This window comes from Microchirus variegatus, assembly GCF_963457635.1.
Source record: "Microchirus variegatus genome assembly, chromosome: 8".
Lineage (NCBI taxonomy): Eukaryota > Metazoa > Chordata > Actinopteri > Pleuronectiformes > Soleidae > Microchirus > Microchirus variegatus.
In genome coordinates this window covers 15,425,901-15,453,830 of record NC_139809.1, presented here as the reverse complement: position 1 = coordinate 15,453,830, position 27,930 = coordinate 15,425,901, and the positions used below count along the sequence as shown (strand labels likewise).

At 40.6% G+C, this 27,930-nt stretch overlaps 1 protein-coding gene across 1 annotated transcript; it reads left to right on the top strand.

The window, feature by feature from the left end:
* Positions 1 to 1,302: 1,302 nt before the first annotated feature.
* LOC310930754 (putative E3 ubiquitin-protein ligase HERC3) lies at positions 1,303 to 27,011 on the top strand (the record flags this gene model as incomplete). Its single annotated transcript, XM_083893795.1, has 24 exons — positions 1,303 to 1,339; positions 15,888 to 16,040; positions 16,144 to 16,264; positions 17,261 to 17,337; positions 18,183 to 18,404; positions 18,506 to 18,597; positions 18,972 to 19,102; positions 19,212 to 19,342; positions 19,436 to 19,515; positions 19,606 to 19,715; positions 20,387 to 20,446; positions 20,758 to 20,863; positions 20,988 to 21,183; positions 21,335 to 21,483; positions 22,272 to 22,391; positions 22,612 to 22,719; positions 22,853 to 23,023; positions 23,110 to 23,250; positions 23,417 to 23,583; positions 23,661 to 23,727; positions 23,811 to 23,881; positions 24,414 to 24,597; positions 24,721 to 24,823; positions 25,827 to 27,011. The coding sequence occupies 24 exons, from the start codon at positions 1,303 to 1,305 to the stop codon at positions 26,042 to 26,044; spliced, it is 3,015 nt and encodes a 1,004-aa protein (XP_083749921.1). The 3' UTR covers positions 26,045 to 27,011.
* Between the last annotated feature and the right edge of the window lie 919 nt (positions 27,012 to 27,930).

Below are 27,930 nucleotides of genomic sequence, written 5' to 3'. Positions count from 1 at the left end.
CAAAAAGGGTTCTCCTATGAGGACAAGCCAAAGAACCTTATATGGTTCTACTTAGCACTTTAATTTCTTATAAGAGTCTACCCCAAACCAGACGTTTGCAGCTATAGAATAGTCGTTTACCACATTAACAATGTATAGAGTGTATTTCTGATTCATTAAATGTTGTATTCATTGAAAAAAAAGTGCTTTTCCTTCAAAAATCAAAAATAAGTGACCCTAAACTTTTGAACGGTAGTATATATATATATATATATATATTTGTATATATATAGTATATATATATATATATATGTATTTCTGTCTGAGTCATGCAGTGTCCAGCTGTTTGAAATAACTGGAGATTAAAAAAAGAAATTCACTTGTTCAAAGTAAATATCAATAAAGCACCCCTAAATACAGGCGTCTGTTCTTGAGTGGAAGCTGCTGTAGAGACTTTACTTCACATAAATGCATTTTTAATAACACATAGAACAAAAGAGCTCCTTGTATATTGACCGTGTTACGCATGCACAGGAAAATCTTTGGTTAACTGAGGATTATTGAAGCCGAACGCAGATTAATTGACCGGCAAAAGCAAACATTAGAGATGAGAGGCCAGTATTAATAATGAGAACAAGCGTTAAAGGTTTCCACCAGGGGACCCTGACTCACTAACACACCATCTGAGATTCATCGCTCGCCTTCTGTCTTCACTTACAGCAGAAGTCATGGAGCTTTGCATAATATCCTGAGTAGACTGTTGTTGTTTAAACGGTTGCATTTATAACGTAACACATCGTTTCATCACAGTCCTTCTAGGAACTGTTTTAATACTTCTCGATTTTAAACAGCTCCCTAGAGTGAATGCATGAATTATAACAGAAAAAGGATGTTTTAACTGTCTGATTCTTCAAATCCAGTTGAAAGATTGGGCTGACAGAGAGTCCGGCAGGAGTCCAAACATTAATACATGGCTGGCTTAGGCCAACAGCTTAAAAAAACAACAACAAGTCACAAAGGGAGGTAAGTCAAACCAGAGAAAGAGGAGTAACTCTAGCCTGTTTCACAGAGAGAGGTAACTTAACCTCTCAGTCAGGGTTAGGGTTAGGGTTAGGGTAACATGCTCTTTAAAACTAACCTGGTCGGGAGCAGGTTTTTCTCCGCAAACCTTGAGTTTCTCTCCGTCTCCGCCCTCTTTCAGACACACATGGTATTTGATTTCCTCATTCATTCAGTCAGCAGCGTTTTGGCGTAGTATATTTCTGCCGTTCGTTTTGCTGGCTACATTAGAAGTTAGATTAGGTGGAGACTATTTTCACGACCATGGCGTGTCCTTTTGACAATGATCCCATGGATGAAGGTGCAGCATTCAGGAGATGATTATCAGACCGCGCATTGATGTTCTTGCATTTCCAGACACTTTTCTTTTTGAGCGGTACTGTTTCACATCACAGTCCAATCGTTTACATACACAACCTGATCCGTCCTCATATTTCCAACATTACCAACCGAAGTCATGCTCTCACATTACAGCAGATATTGTGTGTTGCGCTGCATTTTTTTTTCTAATGGGAGCTTTTTATACAACGTCGGAGATGCAGAACATTTGAGCAAGGCAACGGTGTGCAGAGCGCTCAGAAAAGTCTGCCTCGCTCTGAAAAAACTATTGCCCATCTTTGTTACTTTCTCTGGCCATAAACCCGTCAGAGCCACCAAGGAGGAGTTCCACAGGATTGCAGGTGAATGATGTAGAGATCCATTAAATGAATATTAAATAATATTCTGTTCATGACATTGTGCTGCAACCTCAGACTGCGATTATTGATTTTAATCTCTTTCAGCATTTCCCAGTGTTATTGGCTGCATTGATGGAACACACATTCCCAACACGGCTCCGTCAGTCAATGAAGCAGATTATGTGAACAGGAAGTCCATTCACAGCATAAATGTGCAGGTACATGTGGATTGACTACTGTTTCAAAATGTTAAAGACTGCATCATAGTTCAACATCTGTCATTCTCTGCACTGTCCAGATCGTTTGTGATGCTGCGTACATCATTTCTAATGTGGAGGCCAAGTGGCCCGGGTCTGTTCATGACTCAAGAATGTATCGTGAGTCTAATCTGAGCAACAGACTGCAGCGTGGTAAGCAGCCTAAAGATTTGCACAATACTGTATAATTCACTTGTCTCCCTCCTTTTTATATACTCTAATGCATTTGTTCTCAAAGTGCGGCCCGGGGGCCAATGGCGGCCCGCAGAAACATTTCTGGCGGCCCGCAATGAATTACAGTTGATAGTTTTAATCCAGGAGGTACTAAGCTTGTTAAATGTTTATTGGACATTACTGGATACAGACCAATAAGTGTAAGCTGACGACATTTAAACTTCCGCATTGACCCGAGCAGCAATGTTCTCCGATGCCGTCTCCCTCTCTTTTGCTGCAGCTGTGTTACACTTTCTTCTAAAAACATGCTCAAACTCACCGTATGAGCGCATTAATATTTCTAACTCCAGTGCCGTGAAGAACGTCGCCCTCCGCTTCCCCATTGCCATGGTGACTCGTCTAACGGGGCTCCATTCATGCTGTCTTTTTATACTTGTGGTGCACACGCTTAACTCGAGGTGAAACTACTCTGAGTTGATCAAACGAACTCAAATCAGCTGTTGTGGAACCGAAAACTCAGAGATTCTTGTCTCAGAGTAGATCAACTCAGAGTTCAGGGTTAGACTGAGAGTTTGTTGAACCTGCTTTGTGAAACGGACCCCTGGACACAGTGACCAACCATGACACTGCCTCATCGTGACGCACATTATTTCCACATCTTATTCTACGGGCTAAAGAAAACATCTTTGTTTCTGACATATTTGCACAAATGTCACACAGTAATCATTTAAAAAAAACGTTACTTCAAATGGAAACTGAGAAGAACAGGAACTAAAGTAAGTTTTAAAAAATTGTTCAGCCTGATGACCATGTTCGGTCCAAATGTCTAAATCTGTCGACACCAGTTCATTCATAAGAAGAAGATATAATAGCGCTCGGCACTTTAGCGCTTTAATGGTGTTAACGTGTGTGACGGCATGTTTACGTGCCGCGGCACCATTTACCAGTTAGCTGCGTTAGCTCCTTTAGCGGCGTTAGCGCGCCTTCAGTAGAACTGGATCGGTCTGTTTATTAAACGAAAAAGAGCAGCGCTACAAATAACCAGCGTACCTGTGTACTGTGTATGTGTGCCTCTGTTTTTAAAATTAGGCGTTACTTTAGAGACTCAGGCTAGCTTTACATCTGAACACAACCCACCTTTTATTTTGCATTTTGAAGAGCATCTTTGGATGGAAATCTGCAAGCACACGGTGACACAAAAGTGTGTGAAATCTGATGTAGTATGCATGCCAGGTGGCTAGGTGGCACTGTGAAGCACTGTCATACAACAACACCAGGATCGTTGAAACGTCCTTCTTCTTCTCTCTAGTAGCGCAAGTAGCAGCTAAGGCAACTTGAATGTTCGACTGGTGGATATAATCCGACATGTTTGTTGTTGTTTGTCTGTACTGCACATGGATCTGACGTCAACACGTACAAGAGGATAGCCGTGACAGCTTTAGCAGCTCAGAGCACGCTTTTTGCATTTTCAACCCTTTAGATGGGGAAAAAGTGACGGTGGAGTGTTTTTAAGATTTCCACTCTGGAGGGTGGGTTCATTTTTTTTGCTCTTTCGTTTTTAAGCCCCAAAAACGCAGTCGCCGTCTAAACGAAAGGCACCTCTGATAAAATATTTTGTCGGTTTCACCCGGGAGCGTTGTCGTGTAAAGCTAGCCTCATTTCAACAATCGGGAGTCACGTAAACCATGACGTCATGTGCGTCTTTTTTCAGTCAGTCGTCATGGAAACGCGTTGTGCTTTAACGTAGACGTGCCCAGCACTTCGCGAGGTACGGTCCCCCTTAAGGGGACGGGGACGCTTTTCCCTTTTATATTGTTTTATGTGGGTTCTTTACAGTGTAATGTATTTGTTTACTAAGTTTAAGCCATTTACAGTATTTTATTGTTATTTACATTTATATTTTCACATACTTGTTTTTTCCATGTTATTTCATTCATTTTGAAAAAATATATATATTTTTAACTCATACATTCAGATGACTCAGTCAGATTATTTATAATATAATGGTGATGAACACTGGTTGGAAGGGCCCCCTGGGAATTTTTGCTGAGGGCCCCTACAGACTCTAGAATCGCCTCTGAACACGTCAATCGATGCGTTTATGATGTCTAGTCTTTCTCATACCCTCCTGTAATTACTTCCCTTTAGCTTTCATATTCTGCGGTGAGTTTAAGATCGGAAATTGTCTGTCGTCTCCGTGGTAGAAGAGATCTTGCATCTCAACGGGGCCGACATTGAAGAATCCTGCGTCGCTCAGCCTCCCCAGAAATCACCTCTAAACTCTCTTGCTTTTGAGTCCTACTTTTACATCGACATGAAATAACGTGAATAAAACCATGAGGAATGCATTCAAATTGGCTCATTTTCCCAACACGGTCCATTTGAAAAGGGACCAAACGATCTTTTCTGGTACAACCAGTCCTTACTGTTTCCCATTAGTCGATGGAGCTCGAGTGTTTTTTCAACCACGAAATGAATGAATATAATGTAATATAATATGTATGTTCATGAAGGATTGTGCACAACGATTATGTGATGAACAAATTCTTGATAGAGTGTTTGGTCCTTGGACTGAGTGTAAGTGAGGGCATCGAAGATAGTGAGTGAATCCACCATGAGAGATGAACAGCAGCATGAATTAACAAGAAAATAAAAGGAGCGAATGACGCATTCAACCTTGCATTTAAGGGAGTTTTTAAGCATTTCTTTATGCAACTGGTGTTACGTGGGAGCAGAGGCGTGGACACAGAGCAGTTCAGAGTCAAAGTGAAGTCACACAAAAAAAAGGAGAAAATGAAGGCCGCTGGGCAGGTTTGATACTGAGGTCGAAGAGGAGATGAGAAACAGCAAGAGACGGAATTAAAAGCAGGAAATAATCACTTGTCAAAGAGCTAAGATTAAGTTAAGGACTTTCTGTCTGACTGGACAGAGGCTGTGATGTGGCAGTGTGGACCTGGCAGAGGCTGAGCTTAAGAAGCCACGCAGGTGATTTGCAGGAGTGGATGCAGCTGGTGGGAGTTTGCACACCTGAAACTCCCACCAGCTGCACAGAGGGAAACACATGGAAACTCCTTATATGGACTTCATGGACATTTAAACACTGTCGCTCAAATTCAAAACACCGTCACTAACGGCGGGTGATTTTTTTCACCCGAGATAATAAATATACCAAATAAAAAGTACTTATATTTCAAAACATTACAATACATGACAAATTTGAGTAGTGTTCTTTTATTTTAAACTGTGTCATGTCTAACAAAATGAAAGAAAAGCATCATGAGGGGACCATATAAAAATGCTCCAGAATTACTGGAAAAAAAAAAAATTTCTTTAAAAAATAAATAAATAATGAAGATGAAACTTGGTTTTCATGAAAATCACATAAATGTGTTTTCACCCGGCAATGGTATTCTACGGTTAAAAAATGTGTTTTTTGATTCACCTTATCTCAATTTCAATAGACTGTTTTCTTCTCTTTTTCTTCATAAAAACGAAAAAAATAAAGTGAACTTTGAGCTGTGACGTATTTCCAAATTTCACAAATTCAATCCGTTTTTAATATGTTTTGCTCAGGTGTGTTTATATTGGTGAAAATATATACACTACCGTTCAAATGTTTGGGGTCAGCAAAACAATTGTGTTTGTGTTTTCCATTAAAAGTCAGACTTTTATTCATCAAAAGAGTTGTAAGATGAATAGAAAATATAGTCAAGACATTGAGAAGATTAGAAATAATGATTTTTATCCAAAATAATATTTTTCTAACATCATTGCACAAGGGTTTTCTAATCATCCAATAGCCTTCTAACGCCATTAGCAAACACAATGTACCATTAGAACACTGGAAATGAGCCTCTATACACCTATGTACATATTCCATTAAAAACCAGACGTTTGCAGCTAGAATAGTCGTTTACCACATTAACAATGTATAGAGTGTATTTCTGATTCATTAAATGTTATATTCATTGAAAAAAAGTGATTTTCCTTCAAAAATAAAGACATTTCTAAGTGACCCCAAACTTTTGAACGGTAGAGTATGTATTTTATCAGATTGTCTGGGTTGTATCAAATTAAAAAAAGGATATAAGACACTCTATGTATTGTACATTCTTATAGCCTCTTAATGCTCTGTGTTCCTCTGAGTATCTAAAAGATTAACTAACCCCCTGGATGAAAAACTCATTTTTGAACGTAATTAAATAGTTTTTAGTCTTGTTTCTGTGGCAGATTCATCCCCGCTGGTTGTTAGGGCTTTATGTAGTGGCTGAATCACCTCATTTAGCCCCCTGAGAGTGCTATTCATCCGTCGGCCGTCAGTAATGACAGAAACGAGAAATCTCTCGAGTGCTGAAGAAATATTTCTGGGGTTCTGCAGATTTTAACAGCGTCTGTTTGCTCCTGGGAGCTCGGCAAACGTGTTTGAAACTGCATGGACAGCACCCAAAGAGTGTGCGGATGTGAAGATGTGTGTGTGTCATAATAAATTATGTTTATGTACTTTTATGTGTCAGTGATGTTTTGGACAAATGTAATTACTTGCGGTGTTGCAGAGTTTGTGTCTGGGAAGGGAAACAGACGCTCATGTTGTGACAGAGTGTGCGCAGATTCAGGCAACAGAAGCTCTTTGGTACATCTTGTACCATGCAAACAGATTCTGTCCTTCTCGGTTTTATAATTTTAGGGTTGCTACAGTTCAATCAAACCTAGATTATACAGTATGCTAATGTGTGTGTCATTTTAAGTCAAAGTCAGATTTCACTGTGCACTTTAAATCCAACGAGATTGAGTGTAACGAGACAGAACTGAATATACCTGAGCTTTACAATGTTCCCCCCCGTGTTTGGAGAACAGCCGGAATGGACGTTAATCCAGAGCAGCAGATTTCCAACATCTTCAACTTACTACTTCACAGAATGCTCAGACACGAAGAAAGATATTAAAGCTCACATAGAGTGGTCCTGTTGCACATATAGTTATGGAGGTCTACTTACATACATTAACTTATTTTTATGGTCAAAAACCTCCAAGTTGCTGTAAACGAGCCAATAGAAATCTCTCTTTTCTGACGCTGTCCTCAGCGACATAAATCTCACACCCAGAAGACAGACCGTGTTGTGATTGGCCAGCCAGCGTAGAGTCTTCCCAACTGTCTTGTGACCAATACCCGGAAGTGACATATTCAGCACACCAGCTTTCAGAGGCGCAGCTCCCCCCTCTGGAACGGTGGATGCACTGCTACTCATTATCAAAACATTGTTTTAACAATGTTTAAAAATAGTTTCGTCACGACTCCCTGCGGCAGTCCCTTTTATGGATTTTGACCCAGAGTCGGACCCAGAGTTAGAAGACACTGTGCTCGTGAAACACCTCCACAACGGACGTTATTCTTCTTCTGTGGTACAATGTACGCAACCGGATGTGCCCGGAGCAGGATGTAGCATGGGCATTACCCTATCAAAATTTAGTTTTGATAGCGGCACAGTTATTTGGGCTAGGATCAGAAGACCAAGTTAGACTCTAGGAGTGGAGAGTGAGACACTGAACACAGTTTAGGTTGAGTAACACCATATAATTGTGAACCATTACCATAATAAATATTTACAACAATAAATACAATAGGATACGAATGGCCATTCATAGAAAACACAATATGTACAGTTCATCAGTTTATCTATATTATCATTAAACAATTTCTTTGCAGCGCACATAACCCGTAATATCCAAGGAACAAAGTTCAAACTTCGCCTGTAATGGCAAAGAATAACCACGATACAATGACCAATGCTTGATTGTCCAAGTGGAAAAGTAAGAAAAACAGTCTATACATGTGGCCATTAATGAGTTTCAAAGGCAAAGGTTAAGAAGAGGACCAGCCCGACTAGAGCAGTGGAGATTCAGTAGATTCTCCCCAGCAGAGTCTTCAGGCTTTGTGCCCAGGCTAGAATCCTAGCTCGCCATCAACCTGGCCTGTATGAAGAACAGGTCCAATTAACTATCCCGTGTGCACACATTCAAAATACTACAACCAAATAACACCAAATGCATTAAATTAATAGCAGTACATCAATATTGATAATACAAATCTTAAGTCACAATATATAAATTAATGTGAATAATTATTATAATATTTGTTATATTAGAATATTAATCACAGTAATGCTACCAAACAAGACAAGACAAGACGTTAAAGTGCTTTTTTTCAGGTCAGGCAGGACATATTCCAAAGAGGCACGATTACAGTATTAACCGCACCAACAGGTAGCGGCTAAGCTAATCATGAATACATTAGTTCGACTCACCAATTCCCGCAATTCAATCAGTGTACGGCTCCGATTCAGACACTCATTGGCCCCGGTAATCGGCTCCTATGTTTCGACAGTAATTTCACTTAGTTACGGAGTGGTTTGATGATATATTAAGTGCCAATGATACGACGTACCTGCAGCAAACATTTTCCCCAGCGCGCTCCTCTTGCTACTACCGGCAGCAAGCCACAACTATAATACGTCAGCCGACGCTCCGTCACGTGGCGGCGTAACGTGATGACGTAACGGTTTGACGTAATGACGCACGTTATTAGAAAAGGGAATAAAATAAGGGCTTTTTCACCCGGGTTACAAGGAGGATCTGCTGTTCCGGAGAACCGCTGTTTACGTAACCGGAACGGGTTTTTTCAGAGATCTCGCTGAGCCCGAGATTACAATAAAACACAGCATTCTCAGCAGTGGCTGAACTGTTTGTTTTGAAACTTCAGGGGTTCGTAAACAAGGTAATGATGCAGATACACACTCAACAACAGCGTTAATTGGAACTTACGGTCTAGGTCCGCTTTAAAGGGTAGTAAGCACAGCATTCTCTCCCTGATATGAAGCAATCGCCACATAGCAGAATCAATTGTCCATGGATTCACGTCGCCGTCTTCAAGCGTGTTTTATGATGCTTGAACCAATGTTGTCCCTCTTGTCCATTTGTCCATACAGCCTCCAAAACAGTTTGTGGTCAAGTCCTGGCTTCTTTTACTCAACACAACACAACGCAGTGTATGTGTGGGAAACCTGCTGGTTTACACCAGCCCTGTCTGGCGCCAACAATTACATCACATTCAAAGTCGCTTAAATCACACGTTCCCCCACTCTGTCTGCTCGGTCTGACCCCACCGAGATGCTCGGTTTGAACTTTGGTCAAGCTTTACCATTTGTATCTGTCGAAAATGCATTGTGCTGATGCATGATTCTCACCTTCTACCACTTTATCCTCCACTGGTGCCAATCTACGGTCTATTAAGAGTATCCAAATTGCAGAATCCCCAAATCTGCATGTTTTTGCATGCAAAACTCCACGCAGAGAGACCAGTTGAGCAGCTTTTGTTACAGCAGACCAATCGGGACTTTCTGGAGCGCCTTTGTTACAGGAGGATCAACAGTTCATGGAATGTGTGAGAACCTCTACATGTCATGCTCATGGTCATTACGTCATTGGACTTCCAAAGGAGAAGGCTGTCCTTGCTCTCTCTGAAAAGGGAAATTCAAAAGGTATCCCGTCTTCGATCTAGAGTACAGTGATTCCATGAGGGGTATGATCGTGAAGGGTTATACCGTTAGAGTCCCAGCTTAACTGGCAAGTTGGCAAACTGCGATACATCACACATCACGGCGTCTGTCGCGCTCTAAAGAAAAAGATAGGAGTGTATCTTACTTAATGATCAACTTTCGAAGGGTCCAAACATTGCAAGTGTTGACACGCTTCAGAAAAGAGGGCAGATGTTGAAGTGATGTATTATAAGCTAAAGAAGAAGACCTCATGCGTGTTCTTTGGTGGCCTGAAGGAGATATTGAGCAGGACATGGTAGATATATGCTTGAAAATATGGGGGAATGGAGCCCATCCAAGCTGACATTGGGGCGAGCACTTCACTTCGGTCCAGAAATGGAGGCCTACTTGTGGTTCCCAGAGTCTATAAGAGTAGAATGGGTGGCAGAGACTTCAGTTACCAGGCTCCTCTCCTGTGGAACCAGCTCTGTATGTACTTGATTTCATGCTGTACACTCTTAGAAATTAAAGTGCTAAGTAGAACCATATAAGGTTCTTTGGCTTGTCCTCATAGGAGAACCCTTTTGGAGGGTTCCACCAAGAACCATTTTAAAACCCTTTATCCAGGTAAGGGGTTTTAAAAGGGTTCTCTGGATCAAAATGGTTCTTACTGGAACCATTAGTGTTACCAAGAACCCTTGAAAAACCCTTTCTTCCCTTGTAGAAGGACCCTTTTGGAACCCTTATTTCTAAGAGTGTACAAATACAACTGAATTGAACCATTCGGTCGATAATCTGCACTTTTAATCTATATAGACTATGTAGTAAACCAGAATATGGAGGAAAACCTTCCTTTTTTGGTGAAGCTTGTAATTAGGGCATCTCTTAGTTAGGCTGGGTATGAATACGCCTTTATTACATGTCATTTATATTGTTAATTCTCTCCCTAGTTTGTGTTTTTCCTTCCTGTCCTCTATTTCTTTCTGTCCTTATCTTCCAGGCTGTTTTCATTTCACCACTACCTGTCTAGGCAGACGGCCGCATATCTTCTGTGTTTCTCTCCACCGATGCCTCCGGCTTGCTCATGGTGTGAACTGTTGGGTTTCTCTTCTCTCTGTAATATTGTAAAGGTTTTTGCCTTACTATGTACAGGGCCTTGAGATAGTCTATGTTGCTGATTTGACGCTATACAAATTCAACTGAATCGAAGCATTCGGCTGATAATCTGCACTTTTAATCTATTTAGACTATGGTAATGAAGCAAAATATGAGCAGTTCACTCGGCATATGTACACTGTACAGATCACATCACGGTTTACGCACAACATCAGCAGGTTAATGAAGATCGAAACGGCGAAAGATTCAGATTGAGGTGAAAAGAATGTTTTCCCCATTGATTTTCCTCTGCTTGAAAAACACATACGGAGCAAGCAAAAGCCTCAGCGGTGATTTATTGTTGTTTGAATACACAGCGCTTGTCCAATCATTTACGAAGTGTCTACACTTGAAGGGTGAAGGTCAAGGAGGAGAAAACTCCTCACATTTTTACTGCTATGTCTGACAAAAAAAAAGTGTACAGACGTGCAGAAACTAAATCTAAACTTGCAAATGTTGATCCACTGCCAAGCTCAGGCAACAGAAAACAGATAAACGTTGGATGATGACGTGATGAATACAGACGACATAACATCGAACCCGGACGAGAAGGCGTGGCTTGGTCAAGCCAGGTGTAACTAATCCTGGACGCCGAGGTCGATCAAGCGCAGATTCACTGATGCAGAAGCGGAGAAGACGTGCGTCGCCATGCGAGCAACGGCTTACAGTGGAAGAGGGGGAAACACTTAAAGAATATATAAAGAGGGTGACACAGACGTTTTGAATAAGATTAGAGGAAAAGTGTGGCTGTGGACCATATATATGTTGGAGTTTATTTCATTTTTATACTGTTCTATACTATGATGTATACTTTGGTAATGTTTTTGCACTCTCAAGCTCAACCCTTAATCTTAACTGGCCCTCAAAACCAAGTGTAGAGGGTTATTTTGTCACTTAGAAATGGGACACCCCTTAAATGCAGATACGTCTTCAGACTGTGGGGGGCAGAATAATTTTTACCGGTTGCTTCTTACAGCTCAATAAACTACCCCCTGGGAAGGGCGACCAGAACAAGTATGGTGGACAACTCGAGTGTCTTTAAGAGGTTTTATTCTACACACAACTTAATACACTACTTAATAGGTTGGAAACCGACGAAGCATATGGGTTCTGATGATCAGTTACAGATAATGACAAACAAATAAAGGATTAGCTAAGAAGCACTTTGGTCATCAAAGCTTTGATGACGACTGCTTTGATGACAATCGCACTTTGAATTCGCACTACACACGAACAACTGCTAGAAAGTTCTACAATAAGGGCAAAATCGCATTCTCCCTTGCTCCCCTCTACACGTGAACGTGCAAAATGTAGGGTTAGGGGAGGTATTGGGACAGGGTCTTAATTTTGTTGTTTTCTTTAGGTTAACACACGTCATTTGACGTCATGGTTACGTGCCGCGACAGCGGAGTCCAGGCACCGTTAACCAGTTAGCTCCGTTAGCTGCATTAGCTCCTTTGGTGCCATTAGCCGCTAAAGCTGTTGAAGCTGTCTTAGCTCGACCTATTGACACCACTGTATTTAAAGCGTAACTAGACCGGAAGTTCCAATTAACGCTGTTTTTTAGTGTGTATCTGCGTCCTTACCTTGTTTAAGAAGCCCTGAAGTTTCGAAAACAAACAGTTCAGCCACTGCTGAGAACGCTGTGTTTTATCGTAATCTCGGGCTCAACGAGATCTCTGAAAATCCCGTTATAGTTACGTAAACAGCGGTTCTCCGGAACAGCAGATCCTCCTGCTCCGGGCACTAGTCCGGGCACATCCGGTTGCGTACATTGAACCGCAGAAGAAGAATAACGTCCGTTGTGGAGGTGTTTCACCAGCGACAGTGTCTTCTGACTCTGGGTCAAAGTCATAAAAGGGACTGAGGCGGGGAGTCGTGAAGAAGCTATTTTTAAACACTGTTAAAAACAATGTTTTGATAATAAGGAGCAGTGCATCTACCGCTCCAGAAGGGGGAGCTGTGCTTCTGAGAGCAGGTGTGCCGAATGTCACTTCAGGGGTACTGGCCAATCACAACACAGTCTGTCTTCTCAGGCGAGATTTATGTCTGAAATAGCGCAGCTGACAAGTGCTTCAAAAAGGACAGTTTTCTATCGGCTCGTTTCCAGCACTAGGAGGTTTTTGACCATAAAAACAAGTTAATATATGTAAGTAGACCTCCATAACTAACATATGTGCAACAGGACCACTCTATGTGACCTTTAACATTTGGTTGATAATGGTGTTACTTCAAGAGCTCAATCTTTTCTCAGCTGGTATTAAAAGTTTGAGAACTACTGCACTCTTTGACCTTGAGCTGGAAACTCCGTGTAACCGCAGTACTCGTAGACTTGAGCTTTGCTGGCTACCTGGCTCATTGTCCGGTAATTAGCATGGTAGCTGTGGAGCGACACTATTGACTCATGGGAAATTAGCCACAAAGCAGATTAATTTGTTGTGCTACGGTAAAAAAAAAAAAAAAAAACATTCAAATGAGTCAAAGTAAATTCACCTCTGTTGTCGCTAATTCCTCTCTGTACAGCAGACGTGGAACTCCAGCTAAAACTAAATGGTCAAATCACACTTTTTAAATGAAAACAAAAAGCACAACAAAGTTTTTACAGTCTGGTTGTTGTTGTTGGTGTTGTTGTCCCCCCTTTGCTGACAACCATGCATGCAGACTGCACACAGGAAGAAGACAAAAACACGCAAGGATGGGGAATAAACATAAGGTAAAAAAAAATCCTTAAATGCTGATACATTTCTGCACTGCACAGACAGGGGAAATAAACCTGAAAGGTGTTCTGTCTTCAGGTGAAGCCATGAATATAACATCCCTTCAAGTTCCACTGAGTCACTGCCAGAAATATGACGGTGAATAAATGGAAAATAAACACACACACAGATATATATAGATATATATATAACTATATTTAGTTTTATATATAACTAGAAAGAGGGAAGAAAATGTGTTTAAATTATCTTTATCTTTTTTAATTTAATTAAATTGCTTTCTTATCTTAATGTTTGAAACATGAAATTGTGGAAGGAACCAGAGAATAAATCTCAGAAACAAAGTCTCTGCCTCCCCCTTGTGGTTCATCTGTGTTATGACCACTGTCTGTGTACACGTTATCAGATCATCAGAAAAGGATTTAATGTGTAATAATATGACCTTTTTTTCTCTTCCTGATAATGATCTTTGTAATCTTTGATTTTCATTTGATAGATATAGGGTTAGGGATATAATATAATATCAACAGATCCTGCTGTTAATGTTCTTAGATAAGTTTTGTTTTGGAAACAGAGAGAGTCAGTTTTACTTTCACTTTCATTTCTCTGACTCACAGAGAACAGAAACAGTGCAGTTTCGTTTCATCACGTTGTTCTAACTCTCTGTTTCCATTCGTGACTACGGTGGCCTGGAGGGTCATAATAACACTAGACAAATGGCGTTTTGGTGTAAACATTACATTTTACTTTTTTTTTTTTTTTTATTCTATTTTTTACTCTTATCTTACATTTTACTTCTTTTTACTTATATTAGAGCGTATTTTTACCTTACTGTATTTTATTTTATTAGAGTCTTACTTATATTTAGAGTGTGATTTGTTTACCATATTGAATTTCATTTTTTACCCTATTTTTACTCTTATCTTTACGTTGTCTTTCTTCCTACTTATTATGCCCTTGCACATTTCTGCACCTTTTGTCGCCTTAATTGAGCTGTTGTAAATGTGTGTTTACACCGGGGGGAGGAATAAAGTCATTCAATTCAATTCAAATTCAATTTGTGTTTTGGGAAATCTGGCTCTTTTACTATACTGTTGTATAATGTTTTTTTTTGGCAAAGTTATGCATGATTATAATGTGTTATGCAGAGTTTTGTGAAATTGTGCTGTTTCTTTCTGAGATATTATCTGTTCTCAAGTTTTTTGGCGAAATTACGAGTTTATAATGTGTCATGCAGAATATTTAGAAAAGACGTGCCATTTTCCTGAAATATTGACTGTTATATAATGTTTTTTGGCAAAGTTATGCATATTTATAGTGTGTTATGCCAATAAATGTTGTGAAAGTGTGCTGTTTTCCTGGAAAATTGTGTGTCATTTAATGTTTTTGGGCGAAATGACACGTGTTTATAGTGTGTTATGCTGTAAATTTTGTGAAATTGTGTCGTATTTCCTGAAATATTGACTGTGGTGTCATGTTTTTTTGTGAAAATGTGCCATTTTCCTGAAATATTGAGTGTTATATAATGTTTGGGGCGAAATTACACATGTTCATAATGTGGTATGCCGTACATTTTGTGACACTTTGCAGTTTTTTCTGAAATATTGTCAGTCATATAATGTTTTTGGCCAAAATGACATGTTTATAATGTGTCATGCCGTAAAATTTGTGAAATTGTGCCTTGTGTCTTACAATGTTTTTTGTGAAAATTACACATGTTCATAATGTGTTGTGCAAAATATTTAGAAAAAATGTGCAATTTTCCTGAAATATTGAGTGTTATATAATGTTTTGTTTTTTGGTGAAATTACATGTTTATAATGTGTTATGCAGAATATTTTGTGAAATTGTGCAATTTTTCTGAAATATTGACTGTTGTGTCGTGTTTTTTGTGAAAATGTGCCATTTTCCAGAATTATTGAATGTTATATAATGTTTGGGGCGAAATTAGTCATGTTCATAATGTGTTATGCCGTAAATTTTGTGAAATGTTGCCGTTTTTTGGCGAAATTACACAGTTGAAAAAATAAATAAAAATCTGAGAGATTGTCAATCGATGTTGTTTGTTTTGGCATTTGACTCATGTTGAAGATGTATTTTGCTGTTTTTCTCATTTTACTCAACGTTAAGTTGTGTTTCTTATGCTGTGACTCATAGTTTCAGTTTCGTTTCTGCAGAACAGCTGATGATATAAAGCTCACACACTCGGTCGCTCACACACACACACAGCCATGTTCTCGTGGGGAGAACACAGTGGGACCGGGTTCCGGCTCCAGGACTCCCGCGTCGTCCACGCAGCATCATCATCATCATCTTCGTCTTCATCATCATCATCATCAGAGGCTTCTGAAGTTCACGCGCTCACCCTCGGCTTTCACGTGAGTGACTTGTCCTCGCGCCGCGGTGTCCTCGCGTTTGTCAAAACCAACGGAAACGCCTTCATTATCCGCACGCACGAGGGCAAAGATGGGAGAAGAGTGCGAGGGAAACAGAGTGAGCGTCACTTCTTATTTCTTCATGTTGTTGTTGCTCTTAAACGCGTGTGTTGTGTGTGTGTGTGATGTTTGTGTTGTTGTTGTTGTTGTTGTTGTTGCAGAGTTCGTCAAGTGTAAAGAGGAGATCGAGGCTGTGAGTTGTTGTGATGATGTGGTCACGCTGTTGTCAAAAGGAGGCTCGGTTTACTGTGTGGACACAACTCTGTCCCCCTTCACCCCCAGGTACAACTACACTGTTATCAACTGTTATAGGACATAATAAGTCATATCCTTGTTTTAAAGAGTGTTAGTTCTGCTTTTTCTTAAAGTATGGTTTGATGGAGAGAGGTGTGTCTTCAGGATGTAAGACAGGGGCGTAACTAAGTGATTTGGGCAACTTCAAGTGTTGTGTAATTGTGATCCAACCCTCTAATATGATGAGCTTTATCTGTCTCTATGCTTTTATTCCTGTGTAGGTATGTGTGATTTCGGACAACTTTAAAGTCCAACCCCCTGCTTATAGTTCCGCCCACTTTTGGTGCTTTTCCACTAAACAGCAGGGGTGTCCAATCCTTTAGATTTCATCATGCAACGATTGGATTTGGAGTGAGATTACACGACAGGAGATGAACGACAAATCTGTCTGTCACAGCTCTGTTACGGAAAACTGGGATTCTGCTTTCAAACCGCAACTCCTGACCAGATGAGCTAACGAGAACGATAAATATTTGACTGAAGCAGATTGTCCAAAGCCACGGGCCGTGGCCATTCATTTTAATTTGGCGTCAACGTTAACGCACATGTTTACGTGACGCTAAAGTAACGCTAAACTTTAAAAACACATACGCAGTACACAGGTACGCTGCTCTTTTCGTTTAATAAAGAAGCGGCTCCAGTTCGACTGTAGGCGTGCTAACATTGCTCAAGGAGCTAACGCAACTAGCGCAGCTAACGCAACTAGCGCAGCTAACGGCGCTAACTGGTAAACAGTGCCTGGACTCCGTGCATGTCTATTTCGTGCCCATCACTCCTTAAAATTATATATTGACTTATATATTGACAAATATCGCACCGATGCTAAATGTGACATCGACAGACTGCCGGCCACTGATTGGTCAGAGTGTCATCATTGGAAGAGTCATGAGCACGATGTCCGACACAGGAATGTTTTTTTTGATATTGAAGACTTTTCACTTTGCAAATTCTAACTGCTTTTTTCCTGTTTTCCTTTCCTCTCAGGAAGCCAGAAGCTCTGAACAACATACCCGTTTCTCAGGTCGCTTGTGGAAGTGGGCATTCACTTGTCCTGACCAAAGGTAGCTAGCTGTGTGTGCTACATACGGAACATTTTAACCCGCTTTAAACAACACAAACCTACTCCCAATATGATAGCAGTTATTAGAAAGTAGAAATGAAAATCTCACTGACCTTGCTTTACGTGAGCTTTTCTTACCTTATCTTACCTTACCCTCATACCACGAGATCCTCAACAGGTGTTAACATTGTTGAAATAAAACTTCACAAAAAGAGCCAAAAACAATGCAAATGTAACCGCAAAATGCAAACAGAGAAATACCTGGAGATGACGATGATACAAGGAGCAGGAACAGACTGCAGCACAGAGACTAAATACACCAGGGAGGCAGTGATAATTAAATACAGGTGGAGCTCATTACACAGGTGAATCAGGACAAATCACTCCAAAATAAAACAGGAAACTGACACAAGACACAAAATAATAATGATAATAATGTGAAAAAAATTTGGAACATTTAGAAGGGATCTAGTCTGGTCTGTAGACTTTAAAAAACCAACTCTGGGTTCCTATGGGTCCTTGAAAAAAAGAAAAAAAACATTCAAGGCCCTTGAAAGTTTTGGAAAATTGCCCTAAATAGACGTGGGTAAAGCTGTGTCAGCACATTCAGTCCTTGGATTTGAGGGAAATGGTCCTGGAAAGTCTTTGAAAGGTCCTTGAATATGATGTCAACCAAGGAGTGGGAACCCTGGCAACTATTCCACAGGGGGTGGGCACTATAAGCTTAAAACACAGAATTTCAAAACAAAACACAGAATTTCAAAATAAAATACCAAATTTCAAAATAAAAGCATACAGTTATAACTTGATATTGAGTTGCGAACAACTTCCCCCCTCTCCCCACAGATGGTCAGGTGTACACGTGGGGTCAGGACTCCCGGGGTCAGCTGGGTCTGGGGAAGAGGAAGCCCGGTGCAAACTCACCCCAGCAGCTCAAGTGTCTGTCGGGGATGCCGCTGGTTCACGTCGCAGCAGGAGGAGAGCAGAGCTTTGCCGTCTCCGTCTCTGGAGGTGTGTTCGGCTGGGGCAGAAACAACCGCGGGCAGCTCGGACTGGGAGACACAGCAGGTGCTGGGTTTTTACTTTATGTCTAACAATGCACGTATGAATCTTAGCTATAACTTATATTATATTCATATGTTGTTGTTGTTGTTTTTCCTTTTCTGTAGACAGACACAAGCCAACTGCTGTGAAATGTCTGAACATGAAGAAAAGTGTTCAGATCTGCTGTGGGAAGGATCACACTGCCGCTTTGACAAAGGTTATTTCAAAATATGTGTATATACTGTGTGTACATTTATAAATGGGCATGTTAACGTACGTTAATGCATGACGCATTTCCATGACAACTGATGGGAGAAAGACGCGTGTGACGTCATGTTTACATGACTCCCGATTGTTAAAATGAGTCTCTTAAGTAACGCTAAACTTTAAAAACAGACACGCAGTACACAGCTGGTTATTTGTAGCACTGCTCTTTTCATTAAATAAACAGACTGCTCCAGTTCTACTGAAGTTGACTTGATTTAAACCCGTTTACCTTAAAAAGTCTCTATTTTTCTTTAAAATGTATTAATACATTCCTAACTTTACACTCACACACACATGCGTATAACTGTCACGTTGCTTCCTCAGGATGGCGTCGTGTTTACATTTGGCTCGGGTCAGCACGGGCAGCTCGGGCACAACTCGCTCCGCGACGAACACCGTCCTCGTCTCGTTGCGGAGCTCTTGGGGGCAAAGGTCACCAAGATTGCGTGTGGAATGTACAGTATCCCTTCTTTTCTTTTTTTTCGAAAATGACCTAGATTATGACCTGAATTTCACTTGAAAGAGATCTGGAACCTGTTATATATGTGCGTTATATTTTCCCAGGCATCACACGTTGGTGTTGACCGACTCTGACAAGGTCTACTCCTTTGGGTGTGGAGAGCAAGGGCAACTGGGACGAGAAGGCGACACGGAGGGTCATCCGTCGGTGCCGCTGCCCGTTCAACTGCCACAAGGTGTTTACATGTCCGTAAATCACAGGGAAATTCAACGTCAACCTTTCCGTTACCATCCTGTTATTAATTTACGTGAAATTATAATAATTTCAGGCAGCTGTGACGGTCCCAACATTCGAAACATCTTCGCCGGAGGAAACTGCTCCTTTGCGACAACATGCGCGTCCAACGAGGTACTAGCCCGTATGTAATTATCGGGATTACGCCGTGATGGATGCAAGATAACGTGGCACCTTGAACTCAAATCAAGTTCCCTTTTGCAGGAGTCAAACACTTGCGACGCCGTCGGTAATGTCTCGCAGTTTTGTCTCGAAGACATGATTGACAAATGGACGTCCACGTGTGAGCCAAAGTCGTGGAAAAAGGTCAAACAGTAAGTATATTTTCAGTTCAGGACTTTCCACGTATTATCTTTTTACAGGCTAAAGGCTGTAGTGTGCATGCCAGGCCTGTATGTGGTGCTGTAAATGCACAAAAAATTGGACTAAGAAAAAACTAAGAAGAAGAAGAATACCTGGGACTAGTGGGATTAAGAGAGGTGCTATAACATCAATTTCCCTTAGTTGTATATTGGTTGTACATTTTCAAGGCCCTTGAAAGTTTTGGAAAATTGCCCCAAATAGACATGGGTCATTAAAAGTGCTTGAATTGAATGCAGAATTAAAAGAATTAAAGCGCTTGAAAGTTAATTTTTAGGTAAATGTCTCCCTTCATGTCCTGCGTAGACTAACCCTACCAGAACCACAACAAACATCCAGTCTTAGTAATCACTCGCGGTGTTGTTATAGACACTGTCTCTCTCCGCCGTTGACATGAGAGTCCATGCAGAACAACGAGCGAGTAAAGTTAAGCAAGTCTTTGATCATCTCCAACCTTGACTACTGCAACACCCTGCTAACGGTTGGGGTTGGGGTTGGGGTTGGGGTTAGGGTTAGGGTTAGGGTTAGGGTTAGGGTTAGCATGGCGTGTCTGCTAAATGCTTAAATGTAAATATAAATGTAAAGCATTCAACACTGTTTTCTTAAAATGATGAACTCTTCACAGGGAAATCCACAGGGCTTTTTCCTCTGCGGCGTGTGCCAATCAAAGCTTCCTTGAGCAAAGGTAAACACCACGACACTGAGGGATTATCAACACTCTACACTGTATGTACAGTATTAGTACGCTGTAGTTGGCAGTTTTGAGATGCAGAACAGATGTTATATCATATTGTGACTTAAATATTGTGATATTATCGTATTCTGGGGTCCCTCGTGAGCCCCACCCCTCCTCGGACTTTGAATGACCGCACTCCGAACGACCTTTATTCATCTTTAAAGGCGTCGTCAGTAGTATCTGAGATGTTTTTGCATCATTTGTCTAGCGTGAATGTCGTCTTGACCTTTTCTTTCTTGTTGTTGTTGTCGCCATCGCAGCAAAGACAAACATTTCCAAACCTCAACAAAGTATCATGGCTTGAACTTGTCACTCGCAGGACACGCTTTCAAGAAACTGGCGAACAATGATAATGTTTTGGCAGAGGTGCGTATCTGATTATAAAGTATACCCAGTCTGAATGATAACGGCTCCATCTAATTACACATTTTAGACGCATTCGAACAGTCAATCTAACCTAAAAATCCCTCCGTCCAACAAATGTAAACAGGTAGAAGCCGCAGTCCTGCACTTGCTTCTTACCTCTCATGAGACGCCAGTGGGAGTGGAAGGTTTGAGGATCTTCCTGCTTCTCAGCGAGCTTCTGTTTGCGATCCAGAAACGCAGAGAACATCAGAGCGCGAAGCTCACCGAGGCAGTCGCTGCCGCTGTGCTCGGCTTACCTGCCGAAAGCCTCCAGGTCATAGGTACTGTGACCTCTCCACATGATTATTTGCACTGGTCCTTGGTTTTAAAAAACACGGGATGGTGCCGACTCAATTTCAAATGGGAAGTTTGTCTTGAATTATTAAATTCTCCCTGGGATTGTTTCCAAATCTCTGTCTTCTTCCTCCTCAGGAAACTGGTGGAACTCGCTGTCGGCCTCCACCATGTCCGAATACGTTATGGTTTGGAAAAAAGCGATCTCGGTTGCCCTGTCGTCTAAGCCAGTTCCTCGCAACTCTGGAGTCCAAAATCTGCTGCTCTACCTCCAGTGTATGTACAATGTAAGTACGCGTTGTTAGGAGCCCGAGCCACGAATGGCAGGGGCCCGAAATGGCTCCTGGTACGAATTTGTGCGAGGAACATCTTGTCATCCTTCAGATTATTATTATATCCATGGCTTTACGTTTATTTTTGAGGGGGTTAATGTGCATAAAAACGCTTGAAATTTTGCATAGAGGTTAGGTCTGGCGAAAATGCGATACTGGCATAGTTCCCAGACCTAGCGCCCCCCCCCCCCCCCCCCCCCCGACGGTGAAACCTGAGACAAAATTGAGTTCCACTGAATTTTCCGAAACTTGGTGAAAAAAAAATGTATAAGTCCATTTTGGCGTCCATTTTGCCGATTTGCACCCTACGTAAATGAGCTTGTCCAAGCACGTTTGTCGTACCAACATTAAAAAAAAAACACGCCAAATTGTACGAGACACATCAAAGGGAACATTTATCGAAAAGGTTTTGCGGCTTTAAAACGGCACGGACACAGCAACCCTCTGTGTTTTGGTGAATTCTGACCATTCGCTGCAGAACAGGAAGTGCCCTATGACTTCGGCATACATTGTGTTCCACCAAAGTTCCCGAAACTTGGTGGGAAGATGTTGGGTTGACCGTAAGGTTGACCGTGGCCTCAACTCAACAGGAAGTCGGCCACATTGAATTTTGTTGTCCATTTTGGCGATTTGCACCCTACATATTACGGACATAAAAAAGCACGCTAATTTCTAGTTAATTACATTTTCTATGAACATCACACTCACTCTTTATACTAAAGATTGTTCTATTTGCTGAACAGGCTAACAGCAGGACGGCAGAATCCCGCAGGATACCGCCAAGTGACTTTTGCCTGGTGGTTGATAAAGATTTTCTTCGAGAGGATCTGCAACTTTGGCTTTTTTCACAGTCGACGCACAAGGTACAAAAACATGATTATTTTGTGAGTGTTATTTAGTCAGGGATGCAACTCACAATTATTTTCATAATCGCGTTACCTGTCAATAATTTTATCGATCAATCGAGTAATTGCTTGGTCCATAAAATGTCAGAAAATTCTAACCGCTGTTTGAAAAGATGAAGTTGTGTTTGGGTATGTGTATTTTTAAATCTTGTATGTTTTTGTGCTTTTTTCTATACAGAACGCATATTATGCCAAGCCCAAGCCCCTTATCCTTTGTAGCTTTCTATTTATGATGGATCTGCAGTCAAAGAAGCTGGTTTTTGACATGTTTGCTAATACCACCAAGGTAAGTGAAGCTTATGTCAAGACATGTCTATGTAATTCTCTTTTATCAGTGTGTGTCATTGGTGTTTACTATGATGCATCAGTCGTGAGAGCAGATATTGTGGGGGAAAAAACTCTGTTCATTCTCATTGCAGAAGATGACAATGGGGGAATTCTGGTGGTATGAATTTATGGAACATGGACCTGATGATTTTATGCCTCCTGACATGCTCTTTAACCTGGACCTGAGGAGAGACTCACTTTTAGAGGACACTTTTGAAGAACTGGCTGCCGATCCTCACAGTGACTACAAAAGACCACTTGTAGTAAATCCGATCGCAATTGCATGGCCGGAAAAATGACGTTCACCGACTCTGCTATGAGTTAAAAACACATTTCTTCTCTCTTGTAGGTCCATTTTGATGAAAACTTTACATTTGACAACGTCCACAAGAAAGACTTCTTTTATGACGTCTTTCACGCGATGATGTCAGCTGAGTCGGAGATGTTCATTTTCAATGACGCCAAAACACTGGCGTGGTTCCCCTCCAGGGTAAGACTTCAAAAAACATTGTCCAATACTTTGAATATGACTTTAGCTGTAGCAGGTACCAAAAAAATAGCAGAGTAGTGCTAGAACTGTATACTGGTAAATTGTAAATTCAAGGCTTTACAGTATTCAGTCATTCAGTTGATGATGATTTGATTTGTCTCACCAGCCAACACATGACCATCACAGGTACTTCCTGTTTGGAGTCCTTTGTGGATTGGCTTTGTACAACGAGTGCATCATTTACCTGCCCTTCCCGATGGCTTTGTTTAAGAAGCTGCTCGGTGTGAAGCCCTCAATGGAGGACATGATGGAATACTGTCCCTTTGTTGCAAAGTGAGTGGAAACCCATGAAGATTTACTGTGCAACTTGATGACGCTTAACGTCACCATTTCTTGCGTTGTGTTTCAAGGAGCCTGCGGTCCATCCTGGAAGAGTACACGGATCGGGACTTTGAAAGCCTGGAAATGGATTTCTTAGTAGGTGTATTACAGATGATCACTAACGCGGTCCATTTATCCTCTTGCCCTCTACATAACAATTACATCGTCTCTCATCACAGATCACCTGGGATGGGACAGATGTTGACCTCGACCCAGAAAATCCTGAAAAACCAGTGACAAGTCAAACGAAGTAAGGGGCCGTGAAATCGTTTATGTCTTTTGCTTCCAATAGATGATGAAAGTGTTGTAGATTTGAAGTATGAAAGTGCGCTACACTCAATAACTCAGCAAACACCTATATATAACCTTTAAGACTGGCAGCTTATGATTTCATCTGACTTGGTGAGGAGATAAACTTAAAAACACCCTCAGCTTTAGATCTGAGATGAAAAGAAAAGAAGCTGAGCAAGAAAAATGTGCTCAGTTGTTGGCATCGTTTTTAGCCTTTCTAATGTGGCTTTGTTAAAATGAAAAAAAGTTTGGGACACTTAATATCCTCAGATAAATCCTTAAGGTTTCTCACTCTCACAAATATACTTTGGTATCTATTGTTATTTATATGTTGGAATCATGTAAAAAGAAAAGCATCGGACCCACAGTTGATCCTTGAGGTGCACCACAAGTTGTCAAGGGAGATTTGAATCGGACTTACAACGTGAAACAGCAGAAAGTGACACTTGTGTGCAGCTCTCTGTCGAATTAACATCAAATTTGCCAAACAGGAAGGAGTTTGTGGACGCCTATGTCAACCACGCCTTCAACACCTCAGTGGAAAGTGTGTTTGCGGAGTTCAAGCAAGGCTTCTTCAGGGTGTGTTACCAGGTCATGGTGAAGCTGTTCCAGCCAAAGGAGCTACAGGAAGTGCTGGTGGGCAGAGACTTCAATGCCTGGGAAAGACTGAAACAGGTGCATTCATATCAAGAGTCCCTAAATTTCTCATGTGCAACCACAAATATTTACTTGCACGGTCAATAGTCTACAAATGACTAACAGATGTGATTTCTTCTCGCTCTTTTTTGCTGCAATTAGGACACAATATATGAAGGCGAGTACCATGTTGGTCACCCCACCATAGAGATGTTTTGGGATGTTTTTGGAGCGCTGACTGAGGATCAGAAGAAAAGTTTCCTATGTGAGTGTTGTTCCTTATTTTAACACATGAAACACACCAGAATTTAGTTGAACATTTCAGTTAAACTTTTATCACTACTGTAATCGACTGCCATATGTGTTATCTTTATTTGGAAATTGCTTCTGAATAATTATAACTTGACATTTATGTAGTATAATATTTAATGTGTGTTAGACTATGCACTAACTTATATTTATGCACAGAATAAAGGGCTATTTATGTCAGTTACCCACAGTACAGTACGTTTACATGCACAGTTTAACCCTAGAACGCTATCGCACCATCGCTAACGCCGGGTGATTTTTACCCGAGATAATAAATACACCCAATAAAAAGTACTTGTCGTCAAAATATATCAAAACATGACAGTACATGACAAATTTGAGTAGTGTTCTTTTATTTTAAACTGTCATGTCTAACAAAATGAAAGAAAAGCATCATGAGGGGACCATATAAAAATGCTCCAAAATGACTGGAAAATTAGGAATTTGGGAACAAAAAAAATTAATAAATAAATAATGAAGATGGTTTTCATGAAAATCACATAAATGTATTTACTCGGGTGCAATGGTGTTATATGGTTATCCGAGCTTAGTCCGACTAAGACAGGCAATCAGACAATTTGCCAAGTCTGTATATCCATGTGGAGGAAAAAATCGAACGCCAAGTCCGACCAGTCCGGCTAAGTGTATACATGCAGGAGTAATCGGACTATGAATCACATTATCCAGGTATGTTAGTCCGACTAAGACTCACTCGATTTTAGTCGGTCTGACATGTTTACATGACATGAAGAAAGCCTATGTTGTATTGCACAGAATACATAGTTTGTCATTAAAAATCAAGCTGCAAAGTAGATATGGCAGATCCTCTAAATCGATAAAATGTAATGTAAAACGTCCCTGTCTGAAGTTAGTAGAGAGCAGTGCAAACCACAACGCCGAGGTTGATGATGAAATGAAAATGGAGAAGCTGACTGATTATCACTTTTTCCTTTAACAAGGGTTCGTGACAGGTTTTGAAAGGGTTCCGATTCATGGGATGGGAAAAATCCAGATGAAAATTCGCTTAAAAAAAGAGTGGAACCTCCCCGATGACGAGTACTACCCTGAGTCAGAGACATGTTTCTCTCGCCTGGACCTTCCCATCTACTCAACAAGGGAGATTATGCAAGCCAAGCTGACAGAGGCCCTGAGCAACAAACGTAAAAACTACAAGTGATGGTGGAAGACTGTGACCACAGCCATTCCCAGTATCTGCACTGCAAAGACGACTGAACAGCCGTCCATTATCTATCGCTTCATCCTCGAAATAAGGTCGCCAATCCATACAGAGACAAACAACCATTCACTCTCAACACCACAAGTCAATTTACAGGACTGTGGGAGGAAGCCCTTGAGAACCCAGGTCTTTCTGCAGCAAGGCAACAGTGCTCGCCACCACACCACCGTGTGACCCACGATTTAAAAAGGTGACAACAATAAGTGTTGACAGAATTGTGTTGTGTGCAAACTTTCTTGTGTATATGTAGTGGGTGGAAATTAGGGCTGTAACGATATGCGTATCAAAATCGAAATCGCGATACTCAGAGCCACGAACCTGTGTCACGACACCCAGTGACTCCCAGTTATTTTTCCAGTCAGCCACATGATATGAGCTGTGTGCTACCAAACTTATTTTTATTAGGGTTGTCAAATTATCGCTTTAATTGCGATTAATTAATTACAGTCATCATTAACGTGTTATGTTTTTTAATCGTTAATCTCTTCTTCACTGATGTCTCCGCTACCGAGGGCAGCGTCAGACGCAGCGACAACAGCTTTAACAAACACAGACATGCTGCATACCCACAGAAAGGTCAGAAACTCAGCTAAAAGCTCATATAAACCATTTGTATGTTCACCAAACACAGTTAAAACACCGATGGTTCGAACCAGCAGGAGGTGAAAAAACCCGTTCCAGCGCACACATTGAAAAGCGGCACCGGAGCGTCAGCGTGATTATGTAAACAGCGTAGAATTCACAGATTTTTATCACTCTACGAACAAGATTCACGGATCCAGCCCCAAAATAAGAGCAACAACTGACTTTCAAGAAATACAAGCGGAAATGTTGTCTTACCTTTGCTGTTTATCAAAACAAGTTATTTCCACTGGAACAAAACTGCTTCTAATGAAGAACTACACTTCCCAGCATGCTTTGGGGACACATCCCAGTCTGATTGATCATTACTTTGTATTTTTCAACAGTATTATTTTGTTACAGAAAAGAGAGAAATCTTTGGTTATTCATTTATTTATGTTCAAATCTGTTCACAGTGTTCCAAAATATTGTTATTAAATGTTACATTAAGTTGCTATATAAGTAAATGTTAAAATAAAATGTTTTTCAAATTTAAAAAAAATCGTGGAATGTATCGAATCGTGGGTCAAAAATCGGGATACGAATCGAATCGTGAGTTTGTGTATCGTTACAGCCCTAGTGGAAATGTACACAAGAAATACTGCTATAAATTGTGTTTGAACCTTGCTCATTTATACATCTATATTTTTTTTTACCAATGCAATTTCTCAGGAAATAGTATGATAATATGATATTTTCTTGGCAAATCTTTTCATATTGTTCATGTATATATATCACAGCTTAATACATTATCGTACGTTATCGTAATTAAAAGTGAATTCAAAAGCTGCATTAATATGTGTATTAGAAGACATACAATACTGGTATACTGTGTGAACTACAAATCTGATAATGTTGCACTGTAATGTTTACACTGACTGATATTTTATTAGAAATTCATTAAATAAAATTCATCAAATAAAAACATTTGTACTAACCACATCATTATTATTAACTATTAACTATTAAAAGGAACCCCGGCTGTAAGACTTGTAGTTCTTAAAAGATAAATGTTAGTATCAGTTATAATAAATTGATATAAAAAACCTTCTTGATGTCTTCGTTTTTATAAAATTTGTAAAAATAGTTTAACTCGTAGGTCGCCATTGTTGTTTACGTTGCAATGCACTCTGGGTAGTGACGTATAAAGGTTGTACTGGGGCTTCGGGACCCTGTTGTGACTGTTCAACATAAACATGTCATCT